We start from the raw sequence: 21,773 nt of genomic DNA, 5'->3' as shown, positions 1-21,773 counted from the left end.
ATATTCTTGGATGATTTCTCTAGATACTGTGTGGCCTATTTGCTGAAAGAGAAAAGTCAAGTCACAGACATGCTGAAGAAATACGTAGCCATGGTGAGCAATAAATTTGAAAGAAAACCAAAGGTTCTTCAGACCAACAATGGTGGTGAGTTCACTTCACAAAGCATGCGCACATTTCTAGAACAAGAAGGCATTCAACATATCACAACAGTAGCTTATACACCAGAGCAAAATTCTGTTGCAGAGAGAAAATTTAGGTCACTTGTGGAAATGACCAGATGTATGCTGTCAGATAGCAATCTCCCTAAAAGACTATGGGGGGAAGCCATTCTCACAGCAGTGTACCTACAAAACAGAATGCCAACTAAAGGTGCTGAGCGCACACCACATGAGACATGGCATGGTAGGAAGCCAAACCTGTCACACATAAGAACATTTGGAAGTACAGCATATGCTCATGTACCAAAGCAAAGAAGGCATAAGCTGGATTCCACAACAGAAAGGGGCATTTTAGTTGGCTATGCTCCAGGACACAAAGGATATAGAATTTTGAATCTGAAAACTGGCATTGTTGGCATAAGACATGTTACATATTTTGATGAAAACAAAAGGGTTGATAAAGGCTGGATTATCCCAGATGAGCCTTATCATCCAGAATATGAAACTAGAACCATAATAGACATGCCAGTGTATATAAATGCCATACCAAGGCAGATGTCTGAAAGCAACTCACCTGTATCTAACGAGGAACAGGCAGAGGAAGCAGACACAGAAAGGATCATTGAAGAAGACAGTACAGTTGGAGAAGGGGAATCAATTGGAGAAGGACTCTCAGATTTAGAGGATGCAGAAAGGTCAGACCAACCTGTTGTCAGACGCTCATCCAGGGAAAACAAAGGTGTTCCACCCCCAAGACTGTCTTACCTAACAAAGTCAGCAGAAGCTCAAGAGCCCTTAACATGGGATGAGATTGAGAAAATGCCAGCAGAAGAAGCTGCTGAATGGCATAAAGCTGCACAAGAAGAAATTGATGCATTGGATAAAAATAATACTTGGATTCTTACAAAATTACCTCCTGGCAAGAAAGCTATAGGATGTAAATGGGTATTCAAGTTAAAAAGGAATGCACAAGGAAAAGTGGAAAGGTATAAAGCCAGATTAGTGGCAAAGGGATATCTTCAAAAATATGGAGAAGATTTTGATGAAGTGTTTGCACCTGTAGTGAAACACACGACAATCAGAACACTTCTGAGCATTGCAGTCTCAAAAGGCATGCAAGTCAAACACATTGATGTGAAAACAGCATTTCTTCACGGAGATATAACTGAAGACTTGTACATGGAACAGCCAACAGGTTTCATAAATACAAAACAAAGACAGCTAGTGTGTAAATTAAACAAAGGTCTTTATGGATTAAAGCAAAGTGCAGAATGTTGGGATGATAAATTGCATGAAATATTGACAAATTTAGGATTTAAGCAAGGTGAAGCAGATAAATGTTTGTACACTAGGTGCACAAATGGACAATATGCATACATTTTAGCTTTTGTTGATGATCTGCTCATTGCAAGCAAAAGTGAGCAAGAGTACAAGGACATTGTAAAGTGTTTAAACCTCAATGTTGAGATAAAAGAACTGGGTAATGTGTCATACTATCTTGGTATAGAAATTGAGAAACAAAATGATGGTTCTTATCTTCTAAGCCAGAAGCAGAAAATAAATGAGCTTATTGAAAGTTTAGGTATGCAAGATGCCCAAGTTGTAAGCACTCCCATGATCACTGATTTTCTGAAGGATGAAACAGTAAGAGAACCTTTACCAGATAACATCCAATATAGATCAGCCATAGGTAAGCTTTTATATCTAGCTACCACATACAGGGCTGATATAGCAAATGCAGTAGGAATTTTGAGCAGAAGGGTCAGCTCACCTACCAAATCAGATTGGACTGCAGTTAAAAGGATGGTAAGGTATTTAAAGGGTACCATTGATTGTAAATTAAAGATTTCAGCCAATAGTAATCCAAAACTAATATGTTACTGTGATTCAGATTGGGCAGGGGATCATTCTAATTATAAGTCCACAAGTGGATATGTGTTTATGTATGGAAATGTACAAATTTCATGGGCCAGTCATAAACAAAGTATTGTGAGTTTGTCTTCTACAGAAGCTGAATACGTGGCCGTATCGGAAACGTGCAGAGAACTGATGTGGATTGAAAAACTTATGCTGGATTTTGGAATAGCTGAAAAGAGACCAATCCAGATAATGGAAGATAATCAGAGCTGCATCCGGCTGTCACAGAATGACAAGGTTCAGTCACGCACCAAGCACATCGCAACGAAATACCACAACGTGCGAGAGTTGGCGAAAGAAGGGGTCATCAGTCTACACTATTGTCACACCAGTGAGATGACAGCTGACATCATGACCAAACCATTACCCAGAGAACATTTTGTGAATCTGCGTATAAAGCTTGGACTTTGTATGAATAAATAATTGCATGACAGTTATGCATGAGAAGGGGTTTGTTGGAATGTAATTGTATTTTACATGCATTGCCTGTCACCTATTATTTCTCTGTGATTACTCTGTGACCTCTGATGTGAATTACTTAGAGAGGTCACACAGCTATGCAACTTCCTGTGGGGGTTAGATGCAGCAGATGCAGCACATGGAGCACATGGAGCTCATGATCTCTCCTAACCTGAGAGGATCTATGGTGGTGTGAGCATCCATTACCATCTAAGCACATGGAAGGAGCTGATAATACAAATGTATAGTAATATGTATATATAAGCCTGTCTGATTATAATCTAACTGCAAACTGTGAGTAAACAGATGTTTTGTTACTTCAACTTTAAAGTGACTCAGCAGTGAATTATTCAGGGGTGAATGAGAGAGAGATGAAGAAAGAAATTAACATTTCTAAAGCTGAAGCTGTGTGTACTAAAATCTGCTAATTATTTACTACAAATAATCCAACAGTTCTGGCATATTCCCATTTGGCTGCCTCACCAGCTTTTTTTTTTTGTGCTTTGTGAATCTGGGACAGCAATTTCAGTTTCGAGCACTGCCGTTCAGCCTGGCAGCAGCTCCCCCCACACCTTTTCCAAAGTGATGGTAGTGGTGGCCATGTCCCTCCTGAAGAAGGGCATCAAAGTACATCCTTATATAGATAATTAGCTCATCATGGTGTCATCTCCACAGGACAGTGAGTGGGTTATGACCATAGTGGTGACTCCTTTGGAATCCTTGGGCTGGGTCATCAACTTTGACAAGAGTCAGCTCTCATCCTTGGTGACTTTAATATTCCTGCTAATGATCCTTCCAACTCTTATATTTCCAAGTTACTCGCTTTAACGTCGTCCTTTAATCTCCAACTATGCTCCACCTCCCCCACTCATCAAAATGGTCACTGTCTTGATCTCATCTTCTCCTCCAACTGTTCACCCTCTAGTTTCCTTGCCTCCGATCTTCCCCTCTCTGATCACCATCTTATAACTTTCACACTTAAATCTCCTCCCTCCCAGTCCCGTCCTATCCTATCTAATTTATCTAGGAATCTTCACGACATTGACCCTTCATCTCTATCCTCCCATGTTTCAAACCTCCTCTCTACTGTGGCACCATCCACGTCTGTCAACGAGGCTGTTTCTTCTTACAACAATACTCTATCCTCTGCCTTAGACACTCTTGCACCTTTGATGACCCGCCCTGTAAGGCGTACAAAACCCCAACCTTGGCTGACTTCTAATATCCGCTACCTACGTTCCTGTACCCGCTCCGCCGAACGCCTCTGGCGGAAATCTCGGGCCCTTGCTGATTTCTTACACTTTAAGTTCATGCTGACCTCCTTCCAATCTGCTCTTTTACGTGCCAAACAGGATTATTATATCCAACTGACCAACTCTCTTGGCTCTAATCCTCGACTTCTCTTCACCACATTGAACTCTCTCCTCAAGGTGCCCCCTCCCCCAACTCCCCCTTCACTATCTCCTCAGACCCTTGCTGAATTCTTTCACAACAAGGTTCAAAAGATAAACCTTGCTTTCTCTACCTCACCAGCTCTCCCTCCACTAGTCCGTTCCCCTCTCTCTCCTTCCCCTCATTCCCTTTCCTCCTTTCCTGAAGTTACTATTGAGGAAACTACACTTCTCCTTTCTTCCTCAAAATGTACCACCTGTTCCTCTGATCCCATTCCCACCCACCTTCTTAATGCCATCTCTCCTACTCTTATTCCTTTTATCTGTCACATTCTCAACCTCTCACTTTCCACTGCGACTGTCCCTGCTGCCTTTAAACATGCTGTGGTCACACCTCTCCTTAAGAAGCCTTCACTTGACCCTACTTGTCCCTCTAATTACCGACCCATCTCCCTCCTTCCTTTTCTCTCCAAATTACTTGAGCGTGCTGTTCACCGCCGCTGCCTTGATTTTCTCTCCTCACATGCTATTCTTGACCCATTACAATCTGGTTTTCGCCCTCTCCACTCAACCGAAACTGCGCTTACTAAAGTCTCCAATGACCTATTACTGGCTAAATCCAGAGGTCAATATTCCATCCTCATTCTTCTTGATCTTTCCGCTGCTTTTGACACTGTCGATCACAGCATACTTCTCGATACCCTGTCCTCACTTGGATTCCAGGGCTCTGTCCTTTCCTGGTTCTCTTCCTACCTCTCCCTCCGCACCTTTAGTGTTCACTCTGGTGGATCCTCTTCTACTTCTATCCCTCTGCCTGTCGGCGTACCCCAGGGTTCTGTTCTTGGTCCCCTCCTCTTTTCTATCTACACTTCTTCCCTTGGTTCATTAATCTCATCCCATGGCTTTTCCTACCACCTCTATGCTGATGACTCCCAAATCTACCTTTCTACCCCTGATATCTCACCTTGCATCCAAACCAAAGTTTCAGCGTGCTTGTCTGACATTGCTGCCTGGATGTCTCAACGCCACCTGAAATTAAATATGACCAAAACCGAGCTTCTCATTTTCCCCCCCAAACCCACCTCCCCGCTCCCCCCATTTTCTATTTCTGTTGATGGCTCTCTCATTCTCCCTGTCTCCTCAGCTCGAAACCTTGGGGTCATCTTTGACTCTTCTCTCTCCTTCTCTGCTCATATCCAGCAGACCGCCAAGACCTGTCGTTTCTTTCTTTACAACATCCGTAAAATCCGCCCCTTTCTTTCCGAGCACTCTACCAAAACCCTCATCCACACCCTTGTCACCTCTCGTTTAGACTACTGCAATCTGCTTCTTGCTGGCCTCCCACTTAGTCACCTCTCCCCTCTCCAGTCAGTTCAAAACTCTGCTGCCCGTCTCATCTTCCGCCAGGGTCGCTTTACTCATACTACCCCTCTCCTCAAGACCCTTCACTGGCTCCCTATCCGTTTTCGCATCCTGTTCAAACTTCTTCTACTAACCTATAAATGTACTCACTCTGCTGCTCCCCAGTATCTCTCCACACTCGTCCTTCCCTACACCCCTTCCCGTGCACTCCGCTCCATGGATAAATCCTTCTTATCTGTTCCCTTCTCCACTACTGCCAACTCCAGACTTCGCGCCTTCTGTCTCGCTGCACCCTACGCCTGGAATAAACTTCCTGAGCCCCTACGTCTTGCCCCATCCTTGGCCACCTTTAAATCTAGACTGAAAACCCACCTCTTTGACATTGCTTTTGACTCGTAACCACTTGTAACCACTCGCCTCCACCTACCCCCTCCTCTCTTCCTTCCCGTTCACATTAATTGATTTGATTTGCTTACTTTATTTATTTTTTGTCTATTAGATTGTAAGCTCTTTGAGCAGGGACTGTCTTTCTTCTATGTTTGTACAGCGCTGCGTATGCCTTGTAGCGCTATAGAAATGCTAAATAGTAGTAGTAGTAGTAGTAATCTGGGGATGTGGTTCAACACCACACAGGGCGTGGTATTTTTCTGCACCAGTGGCAGGACAAGCTGCGCTTGCAGGTTTGCCGGCTGTTGCGGTCGCCCTCTCTCAGAGTCTGGGACTGTGTGCAAGTGCTGGGGTCCATGGTGGCATCCTTGGAAGTGGTCCCGTGGGCGAGAGCTTACATGCGACTCCTACAGCACTCCATGGTGGCCTACATCAACAGGCAGGGAGGCATGCGCAATCCCTCTTTAGCTCAAGAGACGGATATGCTCATGCGTTGGCCAGAGACTCATCTGTCTCGGCTGCCCACAAAGCGGGGACATTGAATGTTCAGGCAGAGTTTCTGAGTTTCCACAATATGGACCCAGGGAAATGGGAGTTCTCGGCAGAGGCCTTTCGCTTAATCACTCAGAAGTGGGGAACGCCAGTCATGGACCTCACAGCGCCCAACGCAATGCCAAGACTCCCCGGTACTTCAGCAGAAGGAAGAGAGTTTGGTTCCGATGGCGTTGTTGCCCTGCTTCTCATGTGGCTGGTGGCCAAGTTGCTGTACATCTTTCCCCCATGACTGATGATCAGCTGAGTACTTCGGCACGTTCGGGGGCACCGCGGGCTGGTGCTATTGATCGTTCCGGATTGGCCCCAACGGCTGTGGTACACAGATCTGGTAATGTTGTTGGTGGATCGACCGTTTCGACTTCCCAGTTCATCAGGCCTTCTACATCAGGGGCCCTCTGGTCATGGAAGATACCTCCCCCTTTGATCTTACGTCCTGGCTCTTGAGAGGGCGAAATTAAGGAAAAAGGGGTATCTGGACGTGGTGATCGCCACACTTCTTCAAGCTAAGAAGTAGTCTGTCAGCGGCTTACAAGCGGGTGTGGCGTGTGTTTGAAGCCCTTTGCGCTGAGAGGGCGTGGTCTCCCTTGCAAGCCTCCCTGTTGCAGATTTTATCTTTATTGCAGGAGGGTTTGGTGGTCAGCTCCCTGCGGGTGCAGGTAGCAGCTCTTGCCTGTTATCGCTGCCGGATTTGTAATTCTTCCTTGGCATCGCCTCCGGACATTGTATGGTTTCTTAAAGGTGTGGCTTGGCTTGCCTACGCCCTCCAGTGTCTCAGCCTTGGACTGCATGAAATCTTAATCTGGTACTCCATTACTTACAGGGGACTCCCTTTGAACCTTTACGGAAGCCACACTGAAAGATTTTATTCTTACGTCTGTGCTCCTGATCACGCTGTCATTGGTGGGATGGGTCTCTGAGCTTCAGGCTCTTTCTTGTAGAGAGCCTTTCTTCTGCTTCTTGAAAGTGGGGGTTACAATGCATTCTGTACCTTCCTTTCTGCCGAAAGTGGTCTCAGCCTTTCATCTGAAGCAATCTTTGTTTCTTCCATCGTTTTGGCAAGACCAATATCTAGACAGGTTTTCTCGGTTGCAATATCTCGATGTCCGGTGTGTTCTCATGCATTATTTAAGGGCAACTAATGAATTTTGTTGTTCAGGTCACCTTTTTGTGCTATTCGCATGTCGGTGCAGAGGTGAGGTGGCTTCCAAAGTGACTATTTCCTCTGCTTATATCCAGGCAGATCGCTTGCCACCGGCTCCCCTTCATTCGCATTCTAAGCAGATGGCAATGTCCTGGGCGGAGTTTCAGCTGGTTGCCCTTGAAGAAATTTTGTAGGGCAGCACCTTGGGCCTTTCCTCACAATTTTTTGGTCAGCATTATCTGGTGGACTTAGTTGCTCGTACAGAGGCGGTGTTTGGAGTGTCGGTGCTGCTGCAGAGTTTCAGCTGCCCATCCTATTTAGATACTGCTTTGCTACATCCCACATATCTCTGGATTCATCTGCTGCTGATGCTAATGAACGAAAAATTTTATCTTGTCTGATAATTTTCTTTCCTTTAGTCACAGCAGATTAATCCACAGTCCCACCCTGTGCTTGGTTATTCCTTTCCCGGTGGAATCAGGTAAAGTAAAATATTTAGTTTTTCCATATTTCATTGCAAGAAGGAGCCTCACTCTTAAGCCAGGTTTTGTTAAGTATGATCTTAAATTTACTACTTAGTGCAAGTATCAGAAGCACTTGCTCATGTCAGAGAGCTAATTTCTGGAGCTTAGCATGTAATATCAAGCTTTATTAATATGTACCAACAACTTGTGTACTTTAAGTCAGGCCAGTGGTGCTATTTCTGTATTTTTTGGAGTAATCACTTGGGCATTGACACTTCAAGTAGTAAAGCCATTTGTGTATTCTGCTGTGAACAGTGACACATTTTTCTGCCTTAAAACAGCTGCAGCATTTCCCCTTGTCAAGTCTAAAGGGTATAATTCTGAGTCTTGGGGGTAATTTTATAAAGCATTTTCCACGTGTAAATCATGTTCACTTCATTCTAATAAGATTGTGCACACTTTTCTGTGGGCAATTCATAGGTGTTCCTGGGACAGCATTTAGATAGAGCTGTGGTGTATACGTGCTCTTTATAAAATATGCTATATATGCTTAGAGTATATGTACATATTTACACATACTTCAGACAGGTGTTTATTTCTGTGAGAGCAGTTTGTATGCTGCTGAAGGTTTTTGTGGGAGCATGTATTATAAAGGCATATATGTTGCCTTTATGAAATAGGTGCATCTTTGTTAAAAAAAAATTATTCTCAATGGCACGAAGTTGGAAATGATGTAATTCTTTTTCCCTTTGCTCCATGCTGCCCATTCATATGTAGCAATGTGACCTGTAACTAAGATTTCTTTTTTGTCTCCAACAGATCAGTCCAGGACTTATGGGTTATGTCCATCGACTATCTGCTGGACTGATCTGTTGGGACTAAAGGAACGAAAATTATCAGGTAAGTCATAATTTTTCCTTGTCCACCTTCTTATAAACTATTTCTGTTTTTTTTTTGTTTTGTTTTGTTTTTTGCAGCTGGTTTAATCCTTTTTTTGGCAATTGTTAATTACATTTATTGTGCTCCAAGTGGGGTTTGGGTAGCAAGCAGGGTGTTAACCCTTCCATATCATACAGATTCTCACTTAGTGAAAGAACCAAAAAGAGGTCATCTTTAGCTCAGTGCCTGCATGTAGATTTTATCTAAAAAGATGCTGGGGAGGTGGGATCAGTTTATTTGGTTTGAGTCCTCTTTCCAGTGCTAGTGTGAGAGGTATTTTGTGATATGTGGAATGAGAATGATGCTTCTCCAAGCCCTGCTGACTTGTAATGAGCTGGATGATTAATTTTATTTGGCCAAAATGGAACTAAGGGAAAAAAAAGGCAACCAGTTTAATGAAAATGATGGCCTTACCCTCAGTTTGGAACACTAAAAAACCTGTAAGCTGTGATAAGTTAACAGTACCACAAACCTGCTTACTCAGTGGCCCAAAAAGAATATTGTATTTTGATGGGAGGCTCCGATCTGGGCTCTTGGAATTGATGTATCTGTATGCAATTTTGGGGTGGGGGAGGCTCTGGTCCCCTGCTCTGGGAGGTGATGTATGCAGCTCATGTGATGGGGGGAAGCTCCATTAGCTCTGGGATTTAACACATACTATTGAGGAAGATGGTTCTGATCCAAGCTCTGGCAGTTTGTGCATATAGCTCCTGGAATGGGGAGGAATGTGTTTCCCCCCCCCCCCCCCCCCCCCCCCTTGCAGTGATACCTCCTGCTCTGCCCCATGCTCGGCGGGAGGTTTCAGTAGACGTGTTGCAGGAGAAGAAAATCTCCAGGTCACAGATGACGACTTAGTGGTTCTGTTTTTTTTCTGCCTTTGACGGTAGAAGGAAATAGTATGGTCAGGCAGGGCTTCTGTGTTAGAAACTGAGACTTTCTGATCTCAGCTGGAAGGAATCTGGGTGGAGGATGGAGCTGAGATGGTGAGAGCCACAATTCCAGGAATAACATGTATAGAATGTTTGTACGTTTGGGAAGCTTGCCAGGTGCCCTTGACCTGGATTGGCCGCTGTCATGGACAGGATGCTGGGCTCGATGGACCCTTGGTCTTTTCCCAGTATGGCATTACTTATGTACTTATGACTCTTGTTTTACCTTTGTCTTGTTCCCCCACTTACAGGTGCACCAGAGGGTTGGAGCAGAGCTGGACAGCCTGAACTCTCAGCAGTTGATTGACTTGGTCTGGTCCCTGTGTGTGCTGCAGCAGGTGAAACCGCTCTACTTGCAGAAGGTGCTGCAGTCAGATTTCTATGACGGTGTTTTTGGTAACTATCTGCTATTTGTTTAGCCAATAGAAATATGGAAGCCTGAGATGTTGGTCGCTCACAGGCTCCAGAACAAGCTAAGGCCACCATCATTTCTAGTTAGAACAGACCTTGGGAATTTTGGGGGGATGCACAGTCGCTAGATCAGCCACTATCGGTTTTGTTGATCTCCAAGGAGCCATTTAACGTGACAAAGCAGTTGGGAAACTGTTGATCTTGAGTACATAAAGAGAGTATCTTTTTAGCTGAAAAAAAAGTAGTTATATTACTTCTGTTCAGTTCTCTTTGGAGAACACATCTACAAAAAAGGCAAGAGGAGGCAATCAAAGGAGGGGTCACCAGGATGATGCATGGCTTGACTTTTGCTATCACCCCTATGTTGGGCAACTGATGGAGGTAAAGATGGACCCTGTAGGAGAAAGAAGGGAAGGTGGAGATGCGCTACAAACATTCATTTCTCTAGCAAACTTCGGTAAGGTATCAGGAAGCAGCATTTTCAGTTGACTGAGAAACTTGAAAGAAGGACGTTTGAAAGGAATGCATGAAAATATTGAGAGGATCTAGCAGAAACGCCTTTACTGACTTTCTAGCCATAGAGGGTAACTGGGGTATTCTTTTATTTTACATTCTGATAAGACATAATACTGTATGGATATTGAAGCTTGCTAGGCCTGCAAATTTAGCATACTATCTCGATCATTTATGGAGGAGGGGGCTGTGTGTGGATTTCTACGCACCCCAAGGTGCATGAGGAATTCAATTGTAGCACCCTTCCTGGTAAGCCTATTACTGCCGATGCAGCCTTGCTGTGGGTATGAGGATGTCTAACGGTGTTCTTTATTCCCACAGGTGACACATCCCCTAAAATGCAGAACTACAGATTAAAGCTGATGCATATAAATTCCACTGCCAAGCTGGAGTGTGCCGAGTACAAGGGACCTTTTCTGCCCACGGAGATTGTGAGCGCAGAGATCTCTAGGTCAAGTGACAGGAAGCTCAGCCAGTTGCAGGCGGAGCTGCAGGACGTGATCAGGGGCCTGGCTGGAGATGCAGAGTGCTGCTGCACTGCCGTGGACACTGTGTACGGTTGGCAAATTGGTGAGGAAAAGCCCCAGGAGAGCACTAAAGCAGCCCTGCTAACCAGCTACAACTTCCCTTTCACCTTCAAATCAGAACAGCAGTGAGTCTTTATTAGAGCCTGCTGTTTAATTTGATACTCGACTTTACCACGTGGTTTACGCATTACTTTGTGTCATTTGTATATTCAGAATGAATTGCTTATTGTATGTGGCAGAGCTGTCCCTTAAAAAAAAAAAAAAATTGATATCCCCTTTTTATCATCTAAAGTCCTAAACAGGTCACAACAAACATTAACTGGGAAAAAATATACCGTATTTTTCGGACTATAAGACGCACTTTTTCCCCCCAAATTTGGGAGGAAAAGTGGGGGTGCGTCTTATAGTCCGAAGGTAGAGATTTCCCTCCCTCCCTCCCTCCTTCTGAGTTCGGGATCGCCTGCCCGCCCTCCCTCCCTCCGAGTTCGGGATCGCCCTCCCCCCGGCCCTGTCACCACTTCTCCCTACTCACGTCACGCGATCTTCCCTGGTGGGTCTAGTGACGTCGGGGCAGGAAAGAGCCCCCTCTTTCCTGCCCAGCGCGCTGCTCTCCGTCCTCCTGTATGCAGCCTGACGGTCTCGGCGAGATTCAAAATGGCCACCGAGACTTCAATTCTCGGCGGCCATTTTGAATCTCACCGAGACCGTCAGGCAGCATGCAGGAAAGAGGGGGCTCTTTCCTGCCCCGACGTCACTAGACCCACCAGGGAAGATCGCGTGACGTGAGTAGGGAGAAGTGGTGACAGGGCCGGGGGGAGGGCGATCCCGAACTCGGAGGGAGGGATTCGGACAAGACGCACCGGAGCACCTAGGTTTTAGAGGAGGGAAAAAGGAAAAAATTTTTTTTTCCTGTTTCCCTCCTCTAAAACCTAGGTGCGTCTTATAGTCTGAAAAATACGGTAAACAATTAAAATAAGAGAAACAAATCTAATCAAATCGTCTTTACCTTCTCTCTAAAGACAGCAGTCTAACTAATAGATAATCCGTCTATCTGTAAAGAATTCCAAAGTCCCAGCGATCTCCTGTGGTTTAGCGTGGCCAATGTCATGGGCTTTAAAGAAGTGCACGTGGAATTCCTTTTCCCCATGTAAAAAGCTTTGAAAGATGCAGGTTGGTTGAGCGTTCAGAATAGTTGGGTTTGAGTGCAGGGTAATGGGGCTTTTACTGGAATAGTTTTGACAGCTGTTTGCCAATGCATTAAAGTTCAGGTATCACTTTACCTTTCTCCCTTACTGAAAACATTCCAATGATTTGTTGGCTGCACTGAGTGATCCTTGACATTCTCATTAGGAGTAGTCTAGTGGGCTGAGAACCAGGGATTCTGAGATCAAATCCCACTGCGGCTCCTTGTGATCGTCTGTCACTTAACCCTTCCATTGCCTCAGTTACAAACCTAAATTGTAAACGCTGGGGTCAGTTACTGTACTGGGTGGAACTCACCTTGAGCTATTACTGAAGAAGGTGCAAGCTGAATCCAAAATCCCTAACCTGAAGGGAAATGTAAGGGGAAAAAGTTGATTTTGGAGACCAGTTGGATTTCAGCATTGAGTGAGCACGATCTGAGGTTTCAGCCTTTAGTATTGGTCTTGCCCTTCAGATGATCAGAAGAGTGGGATCTTGGGCATATTACTTGCAGCCTTTCTCTAAGTTGATGAGGAAGGTGGAGACTTGGATTTCCCAACCCTTTCTGGGAACCTCACAGCCAGTCAAGTTTTAAGGCTATGTACAATGAATATAAATGAGGCAGTGCATGTAGGTTCTCTCATGTGCACTCTGCATGGATATTCTGAAAAACTTAAGCAGCTGTTGGGTCCATAGGAAAGGTTTGGGAAGCCCTGCTTATAGTGGTGAAAATGTAGAGTCTTGTGTAGCGGCTCTGGGGTTTTATTTGCTACCTTCTCTTTTTAGATGGTGAGATGGTACTGAACTCTGAGAATAAGCCCTTGCCATTAAAGGAGCTGCTGGCACCGCATAGCTTCCAGTCACGGGGGACACAACCTCTACCGGCAGGAGCACACAGGTAAGGGGCTCTTGTTTCGGACTGGGGGTACACAGCTTCATGCTTTTTATGCCTCCTTTTGATAATTTCACCCCAGACATTAAAGGGGGAGCCTAGGGAGCACTACATAAAGTTTTTCATTACAGGTCTGCTGCAAGGCACGGTTACAACTGACCTGGCAGTGTGAGCTTTGCTGTGTTCAAAGGTGTTCCCTTTAGGAGAGAGAATCTCTTTACCCTGTTCTTTCATGGGAACAGGGGACCTGGAGTGGGGACAGAAATTGCTTTAGTTGTCAGAGTTATAGAAAATTAACCTAATCTAACCTCTGTTAGCAATGCCTTCAGACTTTCAAATCCCCAGAGTACTTCTTTCAGAAATATTTATGGGAGAGATTTGGTGGAAGCAAGCACCCACAGAAGGTGAGCTCTCCACAGGAAAGCCAACGATAGGCAAAACACACAGTGGATCCAATAAAAGTCCTCTCACAATGAGTGTCTTCCTGAACAAGGTCTTTATTAACAGTAGCACAATTGACCCGACACGTGACGTGTTTCGGCCGTGAGGCCTGTGTCAGGGGTCTAGTGTTATCTGTAGAAAAAAGTGCCTTGTGGGTCAGATGAAAAAACAGCACTAAAACTGCTAAAAGCGGTATCGTATACAAAAATGCGCTGTGCTGCTCTATCATACGCTTTTAGCAGTTCTAGTGCTGTTTTTTCATCTGACCCACAAGGCACTTTTTTCTACAGATAACACTAGACCCCTGACGCAGGCCTCACGGCCGAAACACGTCACGTGTCAGGTCAATTGTGCTACTGTTAATAAAGACCTTGTTCAGGAAGACACTCATTGTGAGAGATTTGGTGGAAACAGGCAAACTTATATGGCCAAGTTATTTGGGCGTACATGAGGACTGGATTTGAAAACACACTGGTGTAGCAGCTTTAGCAATTAAGAACACCCCTGATTGCTTGTGTGCACATAGTATTTGCTCACTGTCCTTTTATTTTATTTATTTATTTGTAGCTTTTGTATCCCACATTTTCCCACCTATTTGCAGGCTCAATGTGGCTTACATTGTTCCATAATGGTGATCACCAATTCCGGAATAGAGAAATACATAGTTAAGATGGAGATGACAGAATGGGTTAGATATCCAGGTGAAGAAAGTGGAGAGAAGAAAATCCAGCACAGTGTAATAACTGCTGACCCTGCTGCAGGTCCCCTGACCTGCTCTTTTACAGGGGCAGAACTGTAGAAAGTAGAAGAGGCTGGTGAGAGTCCAGCACATGAAGTGCCTCAGTCAACATGTGTACACGTATTGGGGCCGGCACAATAACGCACTCTACATTTTTAACACACTCTGTTCATTGCTTCTCTCCCAAAACAGAGCAGTGACTGTGCTTGTAGAGAGAGCACAGCAGAGTCAAGAAATGATGCACAGTGTCAGAGAACAGCAGCTTGTAGGTTCAGACCGGAGGTGATGGGATGTGTTGCATTTAACACGTTTTGTTTTTCAGGCACCATTTTTTCAGGAGTATGTGTATTTTGGTTGGTGCCATCGAATGGTCTCCAGAACCATCTAGATTCACACTATGCCCATTCTACATGTTCTGGAGACTTTATTTGATCCCTTATCTGTCCTAGAACCCTTGTGGTCTACCCATCCTCCATAGTGTCTGGAGCCTCCTAGATTTTGGATTGGAGTTTTAGATTTTTTCTTTCTTTTTCAAAACCTCGGCTCCAGGTGCATTACATTCAGGTTCGCAAGTTAATTTCCTACCCAGATGGGCTCACAGTCTGTTGTACCTGATGCAGTGAGGGTGAAGTGACTTTGCCAAGATCACAAAGAATGCCAGTGGGAGAAATGGGATTTGAACCCATACCTTGCAGCCTTGTCAAATTCAGTATCGTCTCCTTCATGGCGTATACTGGCCCAAATGGCTGCCATAGGAAACTCTGTAGCCCATGGGCCCCGTGTTTCTGCCATTGGACACAGGGTATAAAGAAGAGCCACAGACATTGGGGCAGTTCTGCTCAGTGGAGCTTTAGGGAGAATGTCACAGGCTGTATCCTGGCCTACTTCATTGCATCCAGGTCTGTGAGAGTAGCAATCAAAACAGCAGCAGTTTCCAGGCATGCCTAGAATAGGTTCAGAAGGTCACAACAAGGGTGTGAGATGACCAGAGTTTGCATAAGGGTGTGGTAACAGACGGGGCAACTGGATGGATTGGACATAAGCTGACTGTGCAGACGTACAGTTTGAGATGTTGGTTGCTGTGGTTTCAGCCCTCATTTTTCATTACTAAGTAAGGCCACATTGAGGCACTCTTGTTCTGCTGGCAGCAGAGTGACGACACACTAGTTGCCCGAGAGCAGTGCAAATTTCACACATATTTCAAACTCTTCAAGGCTACTGCTGCAGAATGTGGGCTTCCAGTGACACTATTATAATATATGCGACTCTAGTCTACTTCTGTCTGAAATCACTTCAACACAAAATAGTAGACATATCCTCCTTGAATGTACAACTAATGTGCTTTACGGGGAAAGTCTCATACTGTCACAGGGATATTTTGTATTTTACACCCACAACGTAGCTTATTCTTACTTTCTGTTCTTCTCCCATGACAGGATGGCTTTTCTAAGCTGGGCCTTTCCAAACTACAATGTTAAAAGCAAGGACCTGCTGGGACGGTTTGTGCTCGCCCGGCGGCACTTACAAGCAGCCGGCTTCTTGATTGTGGATGTGAGTGGTCAGCTTAGCATTGGGAGAGGGGGAGGGGGGGATGTGTAACTATGCCAGTGGTTGGTTAACTTTTTTTTTTTTTTTTCTACTTGTGGAGTATCTTTATCAAACTAACATGGATTTAGTGAAGGGAAATCTTGCCTCGCCAATCTACTACATATTTTTTGAAGAGGTGGATAAAGGTGAGCCAGTCAATATTAGGTATCTGGATTTTCAAAATGCATTTGACAGAGTACCCTATGAAAGAATCCAGATGAAATTGGAGAGTCATGGAATAGGAGGTAGTGTTCTATTGTGGATTAGAAACTAGTTAAAAGGTAGAAAACAGAGAGTAGGGTTAAATGGTCAGTATTCTCAATGGAGAAGGGTAGTTAGTGGGGTTCCCCAGGGGTCTGTGCTGGGACCGCTGATTTTTAACATATTTATAAATGACATTGAGATGGGAGTAACTAGTGAGGTAATTAAATTTGCTGATGGCAGTTATTCAAAGTTGTTAAAGCGCAAGAGGACCCTGGGAGACTGGACATCCAAATGGCAGATGACGTTTAATGTGAGCAAGTGCAAAGTGACGCATGTGGGATAGAGGAACCCAAACTATATAGCTACGTAATGCAAGGTTCTACGTTAGGAGTCACTTAATTTTACCTCAATGTGTTTACTCAGGCTCCCTTTGTCTAATACATTTTATTTAATGATCAGAAAACATTCAGTGTGACATATATGCAATAATAGGGGGAATCAGGAGAAGGGAAAATGTTTTTTTTTTTCCACATCACTGTAGTCTCCTTTAAAGAATACTAGGCTGACCAGATATATGCACCCATTATACAGGTAAATGTTTACAGCGATGACATTTACGCACATCACGTGTGCACATGCAGGCAAATTCTAGAATTCATCTTAAGTGCTATTTTGCAAATACCTGCTTAACTTACATAACACATTGTCAGAGAACGGGCAGACCTCAGCCTTATGTGCTAACACTCCAGCTTGATGACTTGCATAAGTGCTTGCACCTGACTGGCGCATATAAATGTTAGCACCTGCGTTTATAGAATTGCTCATGTGATCAGTAAACTCCATATTTTACACCAGGCAATTGCTAGAGAATTGACAGGTTCAAGAAGTAATCCTGACATTCCAGTCAAAGATAAAAATGGAAAGATTTTGCTAACAGAAGAGCAGGGTATGCACTGGGTAGAGCACTTCAGGGAAACATTGAGTCAGCCAAACCCAGCTGGAACTTTTGATTTTGATGCTTCACTCTCGACGATGAATTCAGAATAAAAGAAGAGGAAATTACGGAAGAAGCAGATAAGCATTTTTCAGTGTTTATTTTTCAATAAGCTTTGAAAAATAACCAGATCAGATTCCAGCAGAACTGTTGAAGTATAGTGGTAGTGGGATGGTAAAAGAACTAACAAGACTATTGAACTTATGTTGGTATGCAGAATCAAGGCAATTTTTTTTTTTTTTTGGTTACATTTGTACCCTGCGCTTTCCCACTCATGGCAGGCTCAATGCGGCTTACATGGGGCAATGGAGGGTTAAGTGACTTGCCCAGAGTCACAAGGAGCTGCCTGTGCCTGAAGTGGGAATCGAACTCAGTTCCTCAGTTCCCCAGGAACAAAGTCCACCACCCTAACCACTAGGCCACTCCTCCACTGTTGCTACTATTTGAGATTCTACATGGAATGTTGCTATTCCACTAGCAACATTCCAACATTCCATGTAGAAGCTTCTACATGGAATGTTGCTAGTGGAATAGCAACATTCCATGTAGAATCTCCAATAGTAGCAACATTCCATGTAGAATCACCAATAGTATCTATTTTGTTACATTTGTACCCCGTGCTTTCCCACTCATGGCAGGCTCAATGCGGCTTACATGGGGCAATGGAGGGTTAAGTGACTTGCCCAGAGTCACAAGGAGCTGCCTGTGCCTGAAGTGGGAATCGAACTCAGTTCCTCAGTTCCCCAGGACCAAAGTCCACCACCCTAACCACTAGGCCACTCCTCCACTCCATTCTTTCACTGGGCACCTGCAGTTAGGGGAAAGAGTAGCAGAGACAGAGGCTATCCCTGTGGAAAAAGCTTCTGATAAACACCCAGTTAATTTAACTCGCTGGAGTTACTGATCAGTCTCATTTTCAGTCTTATTAAAGGCTTTTTCAACATCGATCAGTAGTAACAGAATAGAGATCTTCAGACTTTCTGCTTGCATAAGGGGCAGGAGTTTGGTCCCACTAGGTTGATGTGCTTGGGTCTAGGGGGTTGAGGGTGTGCCTTGCAAGAGATACCTCTCAATTCCCCAAGGGCAGTAGAAGAGATGACAGAGGGGGGAAAAAAGAGGTGAAATGATGGAATACCACCTCCAACCAAAAGAAAACCCAAATCTGCTAGGGCTGAAAGCGTAGCCACAGAGGCCAAAACAACGGCACTGGAAACATAGAGGTTTTTTTTTATATCAGTGACTGGAAATACCCTGACAGCTTTACCACTTAAATAGTGGATACAGGGTGCTGAAGCTTTTTCCTCTCACGTCCAACATACTCTGTTGCAAGATATGCAACTTTAATGAAAGTGATTAGTAAATTGCTGGTAAGTGAGAAGAGTTCTATTTAGAGGTTGATGTACTTCAAATTAAATAGAAAGAGAGTATGTTTAGACTGAAAACTTTGAGCCAAAAGTAAAATCCATAAAAAGAAGCACAAAAGGTTTTGCATCTATTAAAAAAAAAAAAAAAAAAAAAAGCAAGCCAATGTTTCTTGTTGGAGTTGTTGAAAATGTTACTTAACTGCAGGGTTTTTATTGTTTCCACAATTACTCATCAATGTGCAACTGTCCCTCTCCTTGGCAGTCAGAAAGCAGTGGAACCAAGGCCCAGACATCAGAGTTTTACTTTTGGAGCCAAAAAACAAATGTACGATCAAATATGTACCGTGTTTCCCCGAAAATAAGACAGTGTCTTATATTAATTTTTGCTCCCAAAGATGCGCTAGGTCTTATTTTCAGGGGATGTCTTATTCGGGAGTAGTAGGGGGACTGTGGCGGTCGGGAACAGTATTGAAGTGGGGGGCGGTATCTTGCAGGAGTAGGCCGTGGCTCGCCTATCTGCCCACAGTGACTGCAGGACTCAAGCGGAGCAGAGCCGCCCTGGCCGGGCTGGGAATGGAGAAGGGTTATGCACTATGGATGGTAATGGAATGTGGGGCCGGGCTGCTCTGGCTGGGGGTCTCAGGAGGTTGTGAGAGGGCTTAGGGCACAGGATCATCCCTCCCGTATTACAAACGTTAAAAAAAATTCTACTGTAGCTCCGTTCCCCGTTGGTGGCACTTTATGCGCTCCTCCTGTACATTTGCAACACTTTCCATCCTTCTAGTCTGACTTAGCCCTTGGGCGATAGAGCAGCGCCGAAAGGGCTCGGTTACTCATTTTCTTTTCTTTTATTATTTCTGCAAGGGGGATGTTTCTTTTCTTTCCGGGCTCACTTACCGGTAGTTGATCTTCACAAAAGCGTGAAGGAGGATGGTAGGAGTCCGCTAGACGATAGATTTTCCACCTCAGTCTTGTTTCTTGCATTTCTTTTATGTTATTTCGTCTTTGGGTTGCAGTGAAAAAAATTAAGGTTTCTGTGTCCATGTCCCATCGGGGCCAAACAAAAACTTTGCTAGGTCTTACTTTCGGGGGAGGCCTTATATTTAGCAATTCAGCAAAACCTCTACTAGGTCTTATTTTCAGGGAATGTCTTATTTTCGGGGAAACGGTAACAGTTAAGATTGGATACAAACCATTTAAAACTCGCAGTCATAGTTCCATTTGATCAAGGTAAAGCCCTCATTACAAGCAGCATCTAAGTTATCTTCAGCACGCAATATAGACAGTTTAATACAACCAAGGAAAGCACTTAACCCCTAGGCAAATGTTGCAATTTTAATACTGTTGTAATTTGAAAACACACCCAACCTTGTCAGTAGTGGTCTTCACAAAAATGTATGTAACAATATCGCTTACAGGTCCACTTCCGCCCCCTATACTTTAAATACCCCCTACCCACCCTTCCCATATTATTAGTAAAAATTGTTTGCATGATGCCTTTGATAAAAACCAAAGATGGCCTATGGCCTGGGCTCTTATGGCCCCCCCCAGCCATTCCTACCCTCCAGGTACATCTGCAAAAAAGTTAGTTCCTAATCCCCCCTCTGACTGCTATGTACCAGCAGCACCTTTAACATATAGATTACTTCAAATTCCTGTCTTGAAATCCATTTAGGATGGAACTGCATGCCCCTTGTGCCCTTGGAGAAAGACGCTGGAGATAACTCATTCCCCACACCAGTAGATATTCCCTCTGCCCCTTCGGAGTCCACCTCACATCCTAAGATTCTCATATCAGGACATGCAGCTTGTTCATCCAATACCAGAATGAATAGGCGTCCTCCAGCAGCCAGTGATTCAAAATGCACTCCCCCCCCCACCCCCAAAACTATATATGCTTTGCCTAACAACATTTTTGAGCCTCTTTCCTATTTCCCATATGCCTCTGTTTTATTAAGTATTGCCCTTTTCCGAGCATATGGTATACAGCAGGGATAGGCAACTCCGGTCCTCGAGAGCTGCAGGCAGGTCAGGTTTTCAGGATAACCACAATGAATATGCATGAACTTTATTTGCATACACTGCCTCCATGGTATGCAAATCTATCTCCTGCATATTCATTGTGGATATCCTGAAAACCTGACCTGCCTGCAGCTCTTGAGGACCGGAGTTGCCTACCCGTGGTATACAGCATCCTAATATTTGTCCGAAATATCTGTTAGAATCAGCCCAAAAGGCTTGAATATGAATACAGCCCTATAAATGCCTATAGTAAAGTATTGTTTCTAAGTTTACATTTATGACACGTACGGTAGCAGCACATCCCGCTGTGTTAGACATGATATTGACATAGGGAGGAATTTAAAAATCCAAGTCCTTTTAGAGCTTAGGTGATGCAAGGATGCTAGACCTCTATAGTTACAAAGCTTAAGTCCTACTTTGACCCAGTTTCTTTTCTGCTGCAGGTGCCCTACTATGAGTGGCTGGATTTGAAGTCTGAGTGGCAGAAAGCTGCCTTTCTGAAGGACAAGATGAGCAAAGCTGTGGCTGAGGAGATGGCTAAGTGAAAGCTACCAGTACTGCATGTTGCTGAGAAATGCAGACAGATTTACATCCGCAGAATATAGCTGCAGCTTGAGCAATTAAAGAGGAAAAGTGTATATATGTATTTGAAACGTGGGGATGTATAGATGAATAGTGCAGAGATGGTATGTGAGCAGTGCACCTGTGGAGATACATTTTAAAAGCTGATTCTTCATTTTAACGCCCCTGTTGTATGTCTGTAGGCAATAGATCAGGTGGTATTATTTCTGCAGTGTTCACAATGTGAAGAAGAAAGAAAATGATTAAAGAATTTATTTCTGAATAATAGATGTGTGATGTTTACATATAAAGGACTCATATTTCATTTTTTTCACTGCCTATTTTGTAAAGAGTCACCCCGTAGTCAGGAAGACTGCCTTGCTGTGAAAGGTCATTGAGTGATTCCCAAATCTGTCCCCCCCCCAAAAAAAAAAAAAAAAAATTGTGTTTTCACCAAAATTTAGGTTTTTTTTTTAAATTTTTACTTGATGTGAATTTTTACATGTATCACATTCTTGTTTCCAAGATTTGAACAGAAAATTATGTTTCTGTTCTAATCTTGGAAACAAGAATGTGATACATGTAAAAAAAACTATAGAATAGAAACAACCTGTTACTACATATCTAGAACAG

At 44.0% G+C, this 21,773-nt stretch overlaps 1 protein-coding gene and 1 non-coding gene across 2 annotated transcripts in view; both read left to right on the top strand.

The window, feature by feature from the left end:
- The window catches only part of TBRG4 (transforming growth factor beta regulator 4), a 75,460-nt gene extending 54,030 nt beyond the window's left edge, over nt 1-21,430 (top strand). Inside the window, exons 7-11 of the mRNA XM_030196850.1 lie at nt 9,955-10,099; nt 10,949-11,197; nt 13,123-13,234; nt 15,845-15,959; nt 21,023-21,430. Of these exons, the coding sequence (XP_030052710.1) occupies nt 9,955-10,099; nt 10,949-11,197; nt 13,123-13,234; nt 15,845-15,959; nt 21,023-21,124 (723 nt within the window). The 3' untranslated portion in view covers nt 21,125-21,430. The remainder of the gene's footprint in view (nt 1-9,954; nt 10,100-10,948; nt 11,198-13,122; nt 13,235-15,844; nt 15,960-21,022) is intronic.
- On the top strand, nt 15,099-15,235 carry LOC115460857. The gene has a single exon (XR_003940629.1). It is a non-coding gene; the product is annotated as a small nucleolar RNA SNORA5 (small nucleolar RNA).
- Nucleotides 21,431-21,773: the final 343 nt, after the last annotated feature.

Source organism: Microcaecilia unicolor, chromosome 1 (genome assembly GCF_901765095.1).
Source record: "Microcaecilia unicolor chromosome 1, aMicUni1.1, whole genome shotgun sequence".
Taxonomy (NCBI): Eukaryota; Metazoa; Chordata; class Amphibia; order Gymnophiona; family Siphonopidae; genus Microcaecilia; species Microcaecilia unicolor.
The sequence above is the reverse complement of the archived record's forward strand: the minus strand, read 5'-3'. Positions and strand labels throughout refer to the sequence as shown.